This window comes from Cyrtonyx montezumae, unplaced genomic scaffold (assembly GCF_038088225.1).
Source record: "Cyrtonyx montezumae isolate F1298 unplaced genomic scaffold, pur_monq_1.0 scaffold_8, whole genome shotgun sequence".
Classification (NCBI taxonomy): Eukaryota; Metazoa; Chordata; class Aves; order Galliformes; family Odontophoridae; genus Cyrtonyx; species Cyrtonyx montezumae.
The window spans coordinates 101,655,143-101,672,379 of record NW_027072089.1 but is presented as its reverse complement, the minus strand read 5'-3'; the positions used below and the strand labels follow the sequence as shown (position 1 = coordinate 101,672,379).

General features: G+C 37.9%; 1 protein-coding gene across 3 annotated transcripts in view; it reads right to left on the bottom strand.

Moving 5' to 3' along the window:
• LARS2 (leucyl-tRNA synthetase 2, mitochondrial) overlaps positions 1-17,237 on the bottom strand; it is a 79,330-nt gene that overhangs the window by 3,029 nt on the left and 59,064 nt on the right. For all 3 annotated transcript variants that reach the window (XR_010623221.1, XM_065753727.1, XM_065753728.1), the window contains exons 17-20: positions 14,687-14,856; positions 13,891-13,968; positions 11,834-11,945; positions 4,659-4,786 (exon numbers count right to left, since the gene is read on the bottom strand). Coding sequence is in view for 2 of the 3 variants with exons in the window: in XM_065753727.1 (XP_065609799.1) it covers positions 4,659-4,786; positions 11,834-11,945; positions 13,891-13,968; positions 14,687-14,856 (488 nt within the window). In the remaining variant the exon portion in view is untranslated. The remainder of the gene's footprint in view (positions 1-4,658; positions 4,787-11,833; positions 11,946-13,890; positions 13,969-14,686; positions 14,857-17,237) is intronic.

The following is a 17,237-nucleotide window of genomic DNA, read 5'->3' as shown; positions in this document are numbered from 1 at the left end:
CTGTTTTCAGAGCAATTTCTGCACCAGCAGGGCAGAATCACTGAAGTAAAACTGAGTAAAGCCTTCAGTAGGAATCAGCATAAAGTGATACTGTAATTACTTTCTGTCATCTATTAAGGCTAGATAATGTACAGAGTACTGAGTCCTATTGAGTACCTTTTCTGGAAATAACAGAATTCACAATTAAAAAGGCTTTCAGATTTATACAAAGTACCTTCTATGAATTAGTGTAAATAACACTAATCCTACATTTTAGCAAATTAAATATTATGACATTTTTAATCCAGTTCAGTCAAATTATGTGGTTGCTCGAGAATCTCCTGCAGATACTGCAAATCTTTTCTTTTTTGAACACCATTGTGACTATTTTTCAATCTCCTAAAAGTAACATAAGTTGCTTCATACAGCTTGGACCTAAGAAAAAAAAAAGCACAAAGCTTGTTTGTTTTTTCTAATCCAGGATACGTGGATGCAACATACCACAGATGGGAGAGACCTGCTTCAGTTACCTGATTTGTATTTTATTTAACACAAAACAATCTGTGCAGTTCTCTGAGAGAGGAAGATGAGACAGCCTTTTAAGGAACAAGATGAAGTCTCAAATGCAGCTGGGATGAGTCATTTCTGGTTTCTGACTAGTCTTGACATTAATTTGCAGTGATAATGTAAGCAGACTTTTAATTATTCTTGTCTGCATCCATAACCTGGTTATCACGTCTGTCTGTTAAGCTTCACCTTTAGTGCCTCATGCGAAACAAATCCTTTGAAAAACAAGAGCATTTCATTCTTAAAGCTGCTGTGAAAACAAAACAAAACAAAACACACAAGTAGTTCTTTTTGACTTGGCACTTTAGAGAAGAAAAATGTTCCATGGGAAAAAAAGAAAATAGCAATAATCAAACCTGGTACAGCTTCGGTGAGAATATGAAGCAAGCTTGTGGGCTTGCTGCTAGGACACACAGACTGCCATTCAAAACTAAGCCAGGTCATCTCAATGTCATTTACTTTCATCCATGCAAACTATTATGTTCCAGTGTACAGATGCAGGTAGCCTAGTTGGTGTTGTTCCCAACAGAAAAGACAACTAGGCTAGATCAGCAGCAAATAAACGACTTCAGCAGTTGTGTTTTCCCAGAAAGGTTGAGGAGCCCAGGCAGCCCCTGTGTGCTTCCCACAGTATCTGCCCATACCTTCTCACATGCAGCACTGTGAACTGCATCAAATTGGTTACGATTTCAGCACGTATTTGCAGAATGGTTTTCAGTATAATAAAGGTATGATGGTGCAGAGTCAATTATATCAATGCTTTTCCAAAACACAAAAAGTCATCTGCAGGTCTGACCAAACAGAGCATCTAACAAGTGCCCTATTCATATATTCTTTTAGCTGAGGTGTTAGGTTCCCCTCAGGGCATACATCTCTGGCTATGCCTCCAGCTCTCTGCATCTCACTAGACCAGCAGCACATCCCTCATTAACATCTCATAAAAGTGCCAGCGCCAGAAATGTGGGTGCTAGCAGCCTTGTTTCTCTGAAAAACCTTCACAGAAAATTGCAACCTCAAGTGAGGTTGAGTCTTTTCTTCTGCTGAGAAAGGAAGCTCCTGATTTCCCTTCTGCTTTTCTGTTTGAGGTTTTTTTTTTAGGACAGACTCTTTATTCATAATCCTTTGGAGAAGTAAAAAGGAAATTAAGTGTCTATGCAGTTGTAGGCCTTCCTCATACTCAGAAGCACTAAAATGATGCAAACTTAGCTTATGTTTTCAAAAAAGCAGAGGTAAGACTGCAGCTGTTAACAGTTCTGCACCACCAATGTGAGGAACGTTGTTAAGAGTGCTGACAACATGAAATGTTGACTCCACACTCAGGTCAGATCTTTCACAGTGTTAACAATACATGTTAGGACGTAATATAAGAGCAGGAAAATGAGAATTATTCAACTTTGAGATAATATTTACATCAACAGACACATATGCATCTCCGTTAAGTTTAAATGTCATTCTTGTACGCAATCTATATTGTATCAGCCAAGGGTGCAGAGAGTTGGTTCATTTCTCTGCCTTGGGTTAAATATGGAAAGACATAACTCCGGCACAGACAGGAAATAATGAAGTATCTTGTGTCAAGAGAAAAAAAAATAATCTCAGCAGGCAAATTGCTGGCAGCCTGAGGCAGTTTGAGGTCTTGAGAAGAATAGGGTTGTGGCCCAAAGACTCAGCTTGACTGTGCAGCCTTGTGAAGAGACACTGCCTCTTTGCAACTAACCAGTTCCTCCTTACTTTTGAGTTTCTTCTTTTAACAGAGGCAATTTCTTTTTACAGCCTTACAAAAGCCTGCAGTGGTCACATGACTGTAAAATATTCACATTTTTCATAATGGTTTGTCACTGCTTCTATGTATGCCCCTTTTACCTTACTCTTGGGGAGCAAGCTAGGCAGTCCCACAGTCATTATTATTAAGAAATAGTCTTTAAAAGGAACTTGTCTCTCTTTTTTAAGATTCACTTATTTCCGCAGGCCTAGGAAAGGTGTTTGCACACATCAGAATATTCCATGAATTGAATATATGGTGATTGATGATTCTGTTATTATAGGACTTTTATACAAGGCTATAGTTTTGACCAAGTCAATCAGCATGAGAAACAAAAATCATTTTCACAATGACTGCTTAAAGCAAAATTTATCTTTATTTTTCTCTTTTCTATTTTTGAGAAGAAAGTTCCAATGTAAGCAGAAAAATATCAGTCATGTTTAGGCTTTCTTATGCTTAGTTGCACAGTCCTGAAAGCACCCAGGACAGAATTTTCTTTGTGCTGTTAAAATTTTTACTTTAAAAACATATTGAAAAACATTTGCTTTAAACACAACTGCAGAGAAGTTTCTATAATTACACAGTTTCTCATGCATAGCTTCCTCCTAAACTGAATACAGAAATCTAAGGTGTTTCCTAGCTGTACTGGAAGGCAAAGGTTTATTTTAAGCTTGAGGAAAGTAATTACATCTAAGTGAAGCTTTTGTGGTTATATGATTCTTTTACTGGTATTTAAAAACTACATAGCACTTACAAAAAAAATATTAAGAAAAGTGGAAAAATGACAATGAACATTAGCCTGAAGTCTGTTGTTAACCCAGACAGCACAAGTCTGTCTTTGGTTTGGGAAGAGAACAACTAAAATTTCCTCCAAGACATAATCTGTGGCCACTGCTAAGGATATACTTTGAACATTAGAGAAATTAGTGCACTTAGCAGCATTTTCCATTCTGTTCAAGTGTACTGGCTCAGAGATCTGGCAAGACATGAAACTGTTTGCAAGGATACTTCTGATTAAGGAAATCTACAGCAACTCAGCTACCCCTAAATCTAACCAACTTCTTTCCATCTTAAAACAAAACAACAAAAAAACCTAGCTGGATGCATAACTGCACAGCCTACTCCTTTTACCCAAATGAGCTACGAGAATGCAGCAGTTAAAAACCAAATGAAATGCACTGTTTCTGTTTCTCACACACATACATTCAGATCATGCAGTTTTAAAGGACTGAATGCCACTACTTCTGGAGCCATCTCATTCAAAATCCAGGATATCCAGAGACACAGAAAAATGTTTAAGCTAAAGCACTGATGCTGAGTATGTTTGCATGATATATGAAAGGTTTTTCCGGTGAGCAATGAAAAAGACAGGAGCACTGCTGGTTTGTAAGATGCAGCTGTGTATTTGCAGACCATCACAATGCCTGAGCACAGAGGACCTGAATTCAAGCTGACTGTGAATCAGCTAATAGAAAAGCTCAGACACTACCCATGGATCTGACCCATCTGACTCCAAGTCCCACAGTTCCTCTGTGGCCTACAGTGGCACTCGCTGCTACTGCATATCATATAAAGACAAAACTTTGTGATGCTTGCAGGCATGCTGAGTACAGACTAGATAGAGATGTAGGAAAAAAAGATGGTAAACCATATTGTGCATGTACACATTTTGGGAAATTACAGGTCAGCTACATGTAGTTACAGGTCAACTCTTCTACTGAACTGCCAGCTCCTTCCATAAACCTCAAAGGTTTTAAAGCTTAAAGAGGACCTGGAATATAATTCTAACATTAGAAAAAACTACCTGATTTTCCTAAACCTCATACCTGGAAATACGCTTGGTTGAAATTTGCCAGAAGTTCTGCCTGAGGCAGACAGGAAACAGTTTGGCAAAAATGGAAGCAACTGCAACCTGCTCATAATTGGTTGCAATAGGCAACCACAGCACTACAGGTAGCACAAGAAAGGTCACCTCATTTTACACTTTTGTACAGAGTCAAGAGCATAAATGGTCTGACAGGCTAAAAATCTGGAGTGACCTGTATGTATCTGCATCATGGTTTTTGCTGCACTGCACTTGCTTACAGTTGTCTGTCAAATCTCCACATGTACTAATATCCATTAAGTAAAAATATTTAAACTGTCTCCCTTCCAGACATACTATGTGTCTTTCATTTAGGAAACAATTTTAATTACTCAGCACAACGTAACTGCAACTTCCATCCTATCTTACCTTTCACTGAGCCATAAAAATAGGGAACTGACTCCCACAAGAGCAGGGACTTTGTCCCCTTCTCTGAGCTGACAATGCACTAATTGGCCCAATTGAAAATAAATGAAAAACTCTTACCAGGACAGCCATCTCCACTACATCTGCTGGTTGAAGGTATTCCGGGTCTACTCTAGGCCAGAACTGATGCAGCACATCAGCACTCCAGTTATGATGAGTACAAAGTTTATTCTCTATGTGTGCCAAACCTGGAAAATGAAACCCCGTTCAGCAATATTATCATCAGAATGTTCAATCTTTGTGATTTGTTTGATAAATAGGATCAGAACAAAGTTTACTTTGAAAGCAAGTTCCTTAAGGAGGAAGTAACACTGTTTAGATGAGCATATAGAACATTTTAAACAGAAAGATACACAGCTGTGAAAACATTTGCTTTGTAGTATGTGTAGTGACACGTCTAACATGAACACTAGGGGTATATTTTAGATTAGGATTAGTATTTTAAAAAGATCTACTTGAAGAATTCAATTGAAATATCAACTTAATTTACTAAAACAAGCAGGGAAACACACAAAGCCTTTCTATTGAGGAACTCACTCAAAATAAGGCACAATTATGGCTTAATATTATCATCTGTCATATTCTGGTGGTTTCCTGAAATGTGCTGGGTAATTTCAGCTGCACGTCAAGCTACTCACAAGATGTGAATAATCTATTTACTTACAAATTAGAAGTGCTAAGTATACCTTGCACAGCTTGCTTTCTTATTTCATGTACATGCTGAAATAGTTTATCCTTTGATTTTATTTAAATACTCTGTAAAAGGCTATAAATGATTTCTGATTAAACAGACTGCACCCCAAGACAATTCATTCCTGATTTACTAAAGTACAAGCAGAATTCATTGTGATTCATTCTGAAGCCACACTTTTAACTGAATTAAAGCTTCTGAGTGGAATTCACGTTTCTGCTTGCTCCAAATGTAGGGCAAAATAGGATGATTTTACTGAAAAAGTTGTCCAATATGCAATACTGCAAGGATAGCTGTTATGATTCTTTCCTACAAAGCCAGTAGATTTTTAAATTAAAAACACGTGTAAGAATATGGATTAAAGCTTTTTAAGTATGTTTCCTCCAGAAATGCAAAACATAACAACTGAAAAGTATTTGAAAACTCATCTGGTTTAAGGAAACTCAAGAAGATAAAGAAAGCACAGCACAATAGCAGACATTACCAGCAAAAACATACACCATGCATAATGAACCAATTTATCTAGCTGGATTGTTTAGGCTAACAGGGCAAATAACAGCATACAGAAACATAAAAAGAAGGCAACTTCCTCCAGAATGAAATCCACCAGATATTTGTCAGTGCTTTTTCAGACAAAGCACTTCTGTAAAGCAACACACAATCTTGCTGTTTTCTGAATCACTCAGAAAGGGGCAGTGTGGTGAACTGCTGGGAGCTATTTCTAATGGCAAGCAAGAATGTGCATATTTCCTAAGAATAACAATGAAGCTGCAATCTTTTTAGGTAAATAATTGATTAAACTCTTCAGTGCATCTGTATTTGTGTGCTTCTTTCCCGTTGTTAACAGTTACTCAGAACCTGAAAGAGCAAAAGATAAGAAACCAAACAAAAAAAGCAAAACCCCTTCACATTGGTGATTCATTATCACGTTGACTTTAAAGATGACAGCTGCTAAATTCTTCCCCTTTTGGCTTTTGAACATACAGATGAGCTCATTTCTTTCCAACTGATCACATGCCTCGTGGCAGAAGCATGCACACTAGCCACTCCTTATTTTCCTGTTAAAGTGGATTCTTCTAGCTTTTTAAAAACCACTTTCTGATACAAAGTCAAGAACTTCCATCTACAAGAGCAGAAACAGGGTCCCATTTAATCCCTACGGAGTCTGCCAGTTGTAGTAAACCTACAAATAAAAAATAATTAAGATGTATTCTGAAGCAGATAAAGCATGATTAAGCACTATGTCAATCTTCTGGTTTGTTTTCTTGCTAGAAAATAGGTTATGAGCTCACCCATATTAAAAAAAAGTGCAAAAGCCAACAGAACTAGTTTCAGAAAACAGTTTGACAGGAAACCAAAATGAAGGTTTTACTTAGGTTGCCCGATTGGCTTCCTGCCTTAGATTCATATTTTGCAAACTGTACAACACAGAAAATACAGTCACAATTTGTTTAGTGTTTTCAAAGTGCAGCACACAGGATCAGAAAGTTCATTGTCATAATCTAGGTTTGCTGGCACACTGAGAAGGACCTAGACAGAATTTCCTCCTGCCCTTCCACTTGATTCTGATACATTAAACAAAAGCACCATTTGAGATGTTCTTAACATTAAAAACTTGGGACACTATCTTATTGTACTGGAAAGTGCCTTCTGAAATGTACATTATGAAGCAGCGTGCATTTTGCTTTCCACTTACTGCCTTGTTTTGATTTTTCAGCTCTATTTTCTCTTGCAAACACAGCTGAGTGCACTTTCCACAGAGCTTACACAGCCATTTCTGGGGACAGGTCTTGTGCTCAACCCAAAGCCCTATTCCTGCAATTGGATCTGTGTCTATGGACTTCCACTGACTGGCAAGCTAACACTGAACCAAGCCTTCCACAGTCAGTAACTCAATGGGCTGAAGCCTTCATTAACACTGCAGCATATTATGCTTCTGTAAGTGAGTAAGTTGACAGGAGGAGATGAGGCAAGTCTAACAACATTTAAGCTCGTGGCAATGTTTTATTAGTATTACATGAGTCATTAGTATTTCATTAAAATAATCCTTCCCCTGAGGTGCTATTTGGGTGGAAGAGCAGATTGGCAAAATAAGGAGAGATCTAAAACGTGGGAGCAATTGTTTAGCGTGAAGGCCAGGTAGGACAGTGAAGTACTTGTAGTCTTACAGCAAAAAAAAAAAAACCAACCAAAAAAATCCCAAAAGAACATTAGCATAATGAATCTGTTAAATTCCAGAAATGGTGCAGATAGGATGACATGGAATTATGTGGGCGAACGAAAAAGACATGATTATGAAATAAATGGAGGGTGGCTGGTGTGGCAAGGGACAGCAACCAGCACTGAGAGCTTAACAAAGGAAAAAGGCAAGGGGGACGGAAGTCTTTATGGGAGATAAAAGGAAATTAATTAAGGCTTCTGAAACTATGCCAGTATCAGACTTTATTTTCTAACAGGGGATAGAAGAAGACCAGAGGAGCGATAGATGGTGACTATGAGGACGCATTATCCAAACGTTGATAACCTTTGGATTTAGCAAAACCAGAGATATATGTGAGGTAAAAATCCACCACACTAACAGGCAAGCAGATAACATTTTTTAAGAAGCTCAGAACAGGAATTTCTAGCAGTTGGTAGAGATGCATCCTGGACCAGTGTCTTCCTGGCCTCTGCAGTCCCTTTCAAGGATTGTTAGCTTGTGACTTTGTTCTTTGCATGCTCTTTTTTTAATGAATCTTCCTATTTGACAGAATCAGGCAAGCTGAATGTCAGAAATACCTTTCTGGAGTCCAGGAGGAGTATGCCTGCCAGTCACACATTAATAACAGCTATTTGTGGACACCTCTGAGAAAAGCTGTATTATACTACTGGTAGCACAAGTCAAAAATATATAGATTAATTCAGTACATTGCTTGGGGATTCATTTTGTATATTCCTTAGTGACAGAGCACCAAAGAGGGTTGTGAAAAACCTGTTTTACTCAGAGCTAATTCTAAAATGCATTTCCAGTTCCACAAACTCCCCGAGAATCCCTTTATTCTCCTGAAAATGATCTCCACTGGTACAGACTTACCCTTCATTTTGCATTACTCTTGGAGGGAAACATCATTCTTTATTTCAAACTGGTCTTATTCCTAGATTTGTGCAAGTTACTTTGGGGGACTTCTGCATTCAGTTTTTCTATGAAAATCTGCTACATCACTTAGCTTGTAGTCCATTCTTCAGGAAAGCCTTGTTGGGCAAGGACTGAATCCAATCAAAGAAACAGTTGCAGTAGAGCAACTGCAATGATAGTTTTAATGTTGCTAAGACCATTATACCATTACAATTTCCAATAATTATGATTCATCTTAATATATCTTAAGATGTGTTTATCATGAATATATATATTTCATGCACCATCTCTAATAAAAATTTAATAACTCACAATAAGCAGTTTCATATTCTGGTAGGGACAGCAAAACACTGTACTACTACAAACAAACAAAAAAAACCCATGTCTCAGATGGTGTCTGTATATTCCTCAGATACAAGGCTTCAGGAAGGAAACAGATTTCCTCATCCTGTTAGTGTTCATAACCTGCCAAGATATCAGGCGGATGAACTCTTCCCACACTGAGGGGCTACAGTAGCTTTTACATTAATAATTTGTATCACAGCATCCACATTGCACAATTCAGACCATCAGGGTAACACACCAAAATACTGAAAATGTCCTCTACCTAAGCAGCAGAGAGCTACTTCACACACAAAATATCAAAACGGTTGGTTACAGCTCTTTGGCTGCTGAAAGGTGAGGCACTTATGAAACAGCATTCAAGCAGCTTTTCCCTTCCCTTCAAACTAGAAATATTTGCTGCCAGTACTGAAGTACACTCCTCAAACAGCTCACAAAAGAAGACCAAACTCTTTCTGGAACCTGACACATTAAAACATGGTGGTCATGTTCAAACTGAATTCCATGGGAGAATAACTCTTCAGATGCAGAAGAATTGTTGCATCTTAAATCGACTTGATTTTACCTTAATTGTACTTAAAACCTGAGTGCTGCATTATGTCATTGGGATAACAAACAAGTTCTGAGTTTGCAAGGTTCATCATCGAGCCAAGAAACAAGACACAGTTATCAACATGCTAAAATTTCAAATGGACTCTGATATGACTCCTAGAAATCAGGATAACATTATTATAATCAAAATTATTATACCAGTGATGCCAATTAGTCATTATTTAAAATGTCAAGCAAGGCATTTTTAATTATTACTTTAAAATTATCTTTTATATTGTCCTAATATTCTCATTGGTTGGTAATCTTTTAAAGGGACTGATTGGCAGTTACATCCAACCATATTTAGAATAGTTTTGTGCTGACCAAGAGGATAACTATATGTAGGCCACTCCAAAAGTGGATATATTAAATAATATTAAATAAGCCTACTACTTATTTCCAGGGAAACTATGAAGAGCACACTACTTGACCGAGCAAATTCTCAGCTACAGAATGGCATTTTCAACACAGTCATCACCATTAGCTACATATTTGCAATAGCAATGAACAAAAGCCTGCATGTTGCACTCATAAAAATCTTCACAGTGGAGGTGACCCGCTGTTTCACAGCTGCTATGACTGCACTGTTGCTAGGAAAATGTTGTCCATTCAGTCCATCTTCCATTGGCCCAAACAGATGGGATTAAGAAAGTGCCAAATCTAGACTGTGCAGTGGGTGTGGTTGGACAGTGCAGCTATGATTGGCAGTGTGCTCCATGCTGGTATGGGGCCTGCTGTTATCATGTGCAAGAGAAGGGTTGAAAGAGAAAGTCTGACATTAGTCAGCACTGCAATGCAGTGGTCAGAGCTGATGGTCTGTCCTGGTTCCAGGAAATCCAGAAGAATTTCCTATCCCTAAAAACAGGGCACAGCACTTCACCCACTGAGGGATGCATCTTGAACAACTTCTTCAATGGGGAATTCATGGGTCACCACTCTATGTACTATTGTTTTGACTCTGGCTCTTAGCAGTAGCACCATATCTTATTTCTGCTAATGATGTGACCCAGGAAACTGTCACCTTCAGCCTCATATTGGCTTTAATGGTCCTGACAAACTTGCATATGGTGTTCTCTCTGTTCCTGTGCAAACGGCCAACACAATAAAACAGGAGGTGTTACTTTTGAAGCAGCCCTTACAGTTGGAGACTTTCCGCCGTAAGTCCCAATCCCAGGACAGAAATGCCAGACGTTGGTTAGTTCTACATAATAATACTGTTCTCTTACCAAACAACAGTAGTTAAATGTACATACATTCTCCTGATAAAATTGTTTAATAATTCGGCTGTAATGTAATGATTACTGTGCTAAAAGAGACTGTATTTTTCATGTTCATAACATTCTTCAGGTAATAACTGCCACAAAATGGTTCTTTTTATGCAAGATGCACTGAATTATAACATGCAGTATTTGGACCACACAATTAGAATGACATTTTTAATTGCAGACAGCAGCTAAGGACAATACAATCCTAATTTTTATTATACATTCTTTCCACTCTCATGTCAGGGAGAGATCCAGTAAGTGTTCTTATTCTTATAATATTCTTATTCTCCAATGATTTTAGCAAAAATAAGGAAAGAGTCCCTTCTGTAACAGTCAATATGATCGACAAGATTAAATTTAACATTTGACAAATGATCCTAATTAAGACATCTGAGAGATTTCCTGTCATATTGTGAAACATATTTGACAATTCTATATCCCTAACATGCATTTGAATTTCACAGTTTACATGGATCTACGTGTTTAGGTAATTAACCCAGACCACTTCTGACTCCATCTCAAGTATTGTGGAAAACAAAATCAGAGCAATTACTTCAATTTAAATGTAATTTTAACTAAATGGTACTTTGTCTTGTAAGGGAGTGTTGACTAAGAGTAGCACTTTCCAAGCAGATTGTGTAGCCACTCTACTCTGAACATTTTAAAAATACTGGAAATGGAAACAAAATAAGGATCCCCACCCAATAGGTCTTGCTGTTTCCAGTCTGTGTCCCTGTGATACTACTATCAACAAAAGCAGCCTTTCTTTGTCAGTTAATAACAGCACACTGTCACATGCAGTGCGGCAATATAAGCCATTTAATCACTCTATTCTGTAAACACTTGAAAGTGTAAAGTTCTAGGATGATTGTCAAAAATAAAGCAGCATCCAAAAGCTAATATTAGGTCCAAAACCACACAGCAGTTTGTGGCCAGCCTTAACACAGAATATATTCCTATCTTCCCACATACATCTTGGGACTTCTCCCAGTAAACCTTAAAAGTAACTATTGAACTCTCGCATGTACATCCCTTATTTCACAGGTTTTAACTACAGTAAAACTATACAATTTAGCCCTCCTGGGATTCAGACCTCAAGGCTTAAAAATGTGGTGGATTTAAAAACAAAAAGATTTCCTGTCTGTCATTCCCACTTCCCAGAGGAGGCTTATTTGCCATGTAGTGACCATCACTCTCTGGACAGCAATAGAAAGAGCAGTTCTATAAATACCTTTCCACATCTCTGATGCAATGTGTGGAGCCATAGGTGCAACCATAATGCAGAGGGTAGCCAAGGCATCTTCATATTCTGCACTGTGAAGAACAAGAGGCCAAGAAGCTTGCTAAGTGAAAAAATAGAAAGGGAAAAGAAAACAAATTGTAAGTACGAATATTTTGGGGTGGGAAGTAAAATAGCTTAATGCTAGCTCACAGATCCCTTGGGATCTGCTCTGGCACTGGAATCTGAACACTGACCTCCGTGAACTGGAGGTCAGTTCACTCCATGGCTGTGAGTAACATTCTGATTGTAGCCACATCTACAAGCGGAATCTTGCAAAAAATCCAAGCTACCTGAAGAGGTAAGCCACTTGTACAAACAACTCCGATTGTGATGAACGCAGCATGTTTTTTGCTGGGATAAGGTTCAGTTATAAGAGATCCTACAGCTGTTTAAGTAAAGCTGAGTTCAGTGACAGCATGAGGTTTTAGAGCTGAGGGGAGCCCTGGGAGCAACAAGCACAACACAGCCTTCTACAGTTCGATGTCCAAGCTGCTTCAGCAAAGTGTTCAGCTTGTTCTAGTAAAGACAGTTTTCCATTTCTTGTAAAAGGTGCCAGACAGGCAAAATTTGAACTTTAGCTCCTCTTTTCATCCAAATAAGAAAGAACAGCACTAAAAGCGGCAGGACAAACTTTCTTTGCCACTGTTTTGACTCTGATTACATCCCATGGTAAGTTGAGATGCCGTGTTTAATTTATGATTCATCACCCAAATGAAACAGCGCAGAAGAATGTCAGTACGTGTCAGCTTATGAGAACTAGTTTATGGATGTGATGATCACCAGATCCTGCCTACTAGAAAATTGTCCAAAAGCAATGATTGTTAAACACAGACCACAGAAGAGCTGACAGATAGCAACTTCGTGCCACCGATACTTGTGAGGAAAGCACAAACTAGATTTGAATAAGTTTTATTAACTACTACCTGTTTTTTCTATATAGGATTTTCACCCATCTCTCCACTTCCTCCTTTGAAATGGGACTGAAAGAGGAAGTGCCAACATGCTGTAAGGAGATTTTTTCTTGAAACATACTGCACTGACTTCCTTGATCGTGAAATACATTAGTGTTCAAATACTTATCTCTCTGTAGGACACTGATTCTTTGTTTATCGTTTTTAAATTCACTGATTACTCAAAATGCCTATTAATCATTGACCTGGAAACACAGAACTGGGCATCACCTCCCCAGCATCTCACATCATCCCAAACTTTCATTATTTTAGTACCACACATGCCCTACTTAACATTTTGTTATGGTCCTTGACTTTGACAATAGTTTCCTCAGGAATCCACAAGATATAAAACGGTATATCAATGAAGCAGTTAAAAAATCCAAATTTTCATTTGAATTCTTGTCTAGACTGCATTACTATATGTCTGAAGAACTGCTTAAACAGGTTTAAGATTAGTAGCAAAGATAAGGATGTTTGATCTTTCATTACGGACTGATAAACACAATCTAAACTAAAAAAAAACCCAAAGAGTTTATTTTTATGTTTGTTTTTGGAAAGGGGAATTTACAAACTATCTCACTAGCAGACAGTTCAGTATTGAAAACTACTTCAGAGCAACAAGAGATTATAGGTTATATTTCCTGTAAAAAGTAACCCTTCTTTTAAATCAGTACATTACAGGATGATCAAACATTCTACTTACGTAGTTACATATATAGTTTGTTTAAATCCAGAACAAAACCAAAACAAAAGGTATCCTTTTGGAATTGCAAGAAGCAGATGTAACTATCAGAACCTAGCATCTCTAATACTTTCAAGCTCTTCCTGCAAAATGTAGCATATTCAAAGGATACAGTGATATTAAAATAAGCTTATTTTAATCTGAGTAGTTCAATCTAGTGTCCATGAGGGTCTCAAGTCAGTAGCAATGGTAATGGCATTAAATAACTTCTGGAGTTCTGGACCTACAGTTCGGGTAGCTCTTGCTTTCTAGAAAGGCTTACAGGAATAATGGCTAACAGAAAAATATCTTTGTTCATACAGCATACTTACATGAAGTACATTAGAAAGGCTCATCAGTCGAGAAATAGCTGCATTGAACAAATGATCCTTTGTGAAGTACTCTGTTACCTTGTATTAAAAGAAAAAGTTCTGTCACCAATTAACTGTAATTTTCAGAAACGGATTATTACCTTTTACATGAAAATCACTTTGGCATGTAAATACATCATAGATGCAACCACATGCGTGTTAAGGTCCCTGGCCACAGAATCTAAATCAGCATAGGAAAGAATCTTAAACTAGTTTTGCAGATTTCTTTTTATCTCCTACTGAGTCTTGCATAACTGATTTGACACTAACACACAACATCAAACTTAACACATAAGAAGAGATGAACACTTATTTCAGTAATTGTTTGGGAAACATCTATTTTCTACAACAACTTTTTTTGTTCTCATTTTCTATGAAACAGAAGGCATGATACTGAGGTGTGACACAAACAGATCAAAACAGTTTGTTAAGAGATACCCTACATAATTCACCTATAGCTATGCTGCTGGAAGTGGAGCTACTTAAAGCCCAGACTGATAACTTTAATGCCAATAACACTTCATAGAGTAAGGCACAGGGTAGATAAATTTTGCCATTCTAAATCTCACTTTGCAAAAGAGTTAAATCCCATGAAATTTGTATGTTAATAAAACTATTTTTTATGTAATATTAAATACTTTATTTAAGAATGATTTCATAACTTACCTGTGGGAAAACTCTTGGCCCCCCAAGTCAAGCACACTGTTTTTGCATGAGAAATAACTCATTTCTTCATTTACAAACAACTGCTTTTTACCTCAGAAATTACAAGATTCTTTTGCTCCCAGATCCTTCTGGCTTCAGCCTTCTCTTTCTTACTCAGAACCTCAGGACTGGGTGTGGTTCCTGAAGTCCTTGCTTCGACAAGTTTGGTTACAAGTGTCCAGAGGCGAACCTGCCATCTCTGAACACCTGGCATAGCATCAGCTGAAATTAATGAAAGAGATTGCAGAAACAGATATCAGCAATTAAAGAAGCAAAAAGGGATCTGTTTAACTTAACCAAAAAAACCCCATCAACATGAAAATGCTTATATTTTACGTTAAAAATGTAAATGCAATTAAGAACGCCCTCAAAATATTGCTGTGTTGCCTAAACAAAATCAATAATAAATAACAAAAATATTAACTGCAATGGCTTTAAAACATATCTAGCAGAAATATTTGCTAAATGTATTTGGTTATGTCACTACCTGAATTTTTCAGGTGGTGAACATCTTGGTTTGAGTGACTTCTTGCATTTTCCAAGCTCCAGTGTACTTTGCAACTAGTATTTTGTACCCACAATTTTCACAATAATTTCATTATTCTACTTCCAAGGTGGATAAAAAATAATAAAAAGATTGCACGTCTCTAAATCTGCTGCTTCAGAAGGAATTTTAATAAATATATATTTTTAATAGTTCCCTTTCTTGGATCAAAGGGTCACTAAAAGAACTAAAGAATAGCCCGAGTTGGAACAGCGACTGCCCAGCCATAACATCTGTCAACATCTCTCTGCCCTTAAGGGAGTCAGCTGCTCTTCCAATCCAGTGGTGCCCTCAAACTTAGCACTCACTCAAATCCTTTACCCAGTCACTATCTCCAGACTAAGTCTTACTAAGTCTTTCCTTGCCAGATGAAGCACTTGATCCTGTAGACGGCGTGTGATTTAAAAGGCTTACAGAATACCACTCATTCTGTTAGCTTTCTTTCTAAACCTCCAGAATTACGAATAAAAGTATAGGAACCAGAGAAGGCTTGTACATCCCCTGTTTATGCCTTCAGCAAAATGTACTTCAGTGTCTTGTTCCAGAGTAGCCTCTGGGAGACGGCTGACATGGCAGAGCACCACTTAGTTACAAAGCTACTGCCTTGCAGAAGCCACGCTATTGAAATCACAGAGCAATTTGCAAGAAGTGGAGACAACCTGCAAAAATATTACCATTTTCTTTTGTTAATCTTGCTTGGTAAAATATTTCCCCACCCCTCTCCCACCTAGAGAATCAGAAGGACACCAAGGAGGCCAGAAGGGAACAATTCAGGGACTGCACAGGGAAGGGGAAACAAGGTCCAGGTGAGGAGTGATTTCCTTTAAATACAGTTGCATTTGCTTCTGGACTCGAGTTCAAACACCTGGTGGCTCTGTGCAGAACCAGCAACAAGTGCTGCTCAGTGACATCTGCTCTGGCTGCTCCAGCCAGCCAGGCCCTGGGCACCACAAAGCAATGACACGTGGGCACAAGCCTGACCTGTCATCCAACTGTTCAGCCATTGCATCATGTTTTGTCTACCTTTATGCTGGAAACTTAGTGCAGTAGAATACTGTTGGAAATAGCATCAAAAGTTTTGCTGAAACCAGAAGAGATTAAATCTATTGTCTTCCCTTGGTCAAACAGATGGGTAACCTTATTGTAAGAGGAGAATCACTGAGCTAAACATGAACCAATGTTGGCTGTTGACCAATGACTATATTTTCTTTCAGCTATTTTTCAGCAACCTCTGGAATAAACTTTGCTGTAATATTAGCAGCAGCTGAAATGAAACTGACAGGCCTGTAATTATCAGAATCTTCTTTTATTGCTCCTTCTTGAAAACTGGGACTTTGCCAGCTTACAGCCAACTGAGAGTTCTCCAGATTGCCAAGATCCTTTAAAAATAATTGACAAGTATCTCACAATGACATCAGCCAGCTCTTTGAGTATGCTGGGATGAATCCTACCAAGCACCATTCAGCTACAAAAGCAAACCCCACACAATTTTGGGGTTGGCTGGGAGTTTATCTGTGTACTATTAGGGACTTAGGAGTTAGAGCTTTTTGAGCTTTTTTCTTTTCTTTCAAAAGGCATTATCCTTTCATATTCCTGGGTCTGTGCTGCTGTGATTAGACAGTGACAGAAAGCCAACTAAGAAGTCATGAAGTCCACTCCTCCACTATATGTAAATGAATACATATGAATGTAATGGGTGACAGATAACAAATGAAACTGTGCTTAGCATAGACTGAACTAAGTAGCAAGAAGACAATACAAGAAAAAAGAAATACATGTTTTAAATCAGGCATGGGGTGTTTTGCTAAAGCCTTATGCAACAAGAAAACTGCATCAAAATATACACATCAAGTCTACATTAAAATGTATGAGCCACAGGAGAAATTAAGACCTGTCAGTATGACAAATTGCATGATGTCAGTAAATAAGTGTGTAGGAGGGTAAATCTAAGCTTATTTAAGAGCTGAGCTCATAAAGCTATGTCCTGTGCACAAATATTTGTTATTAGGGAATCTGATTAATGAGATTATTTCAGGAGATATTTTATGGTCCATTTTAC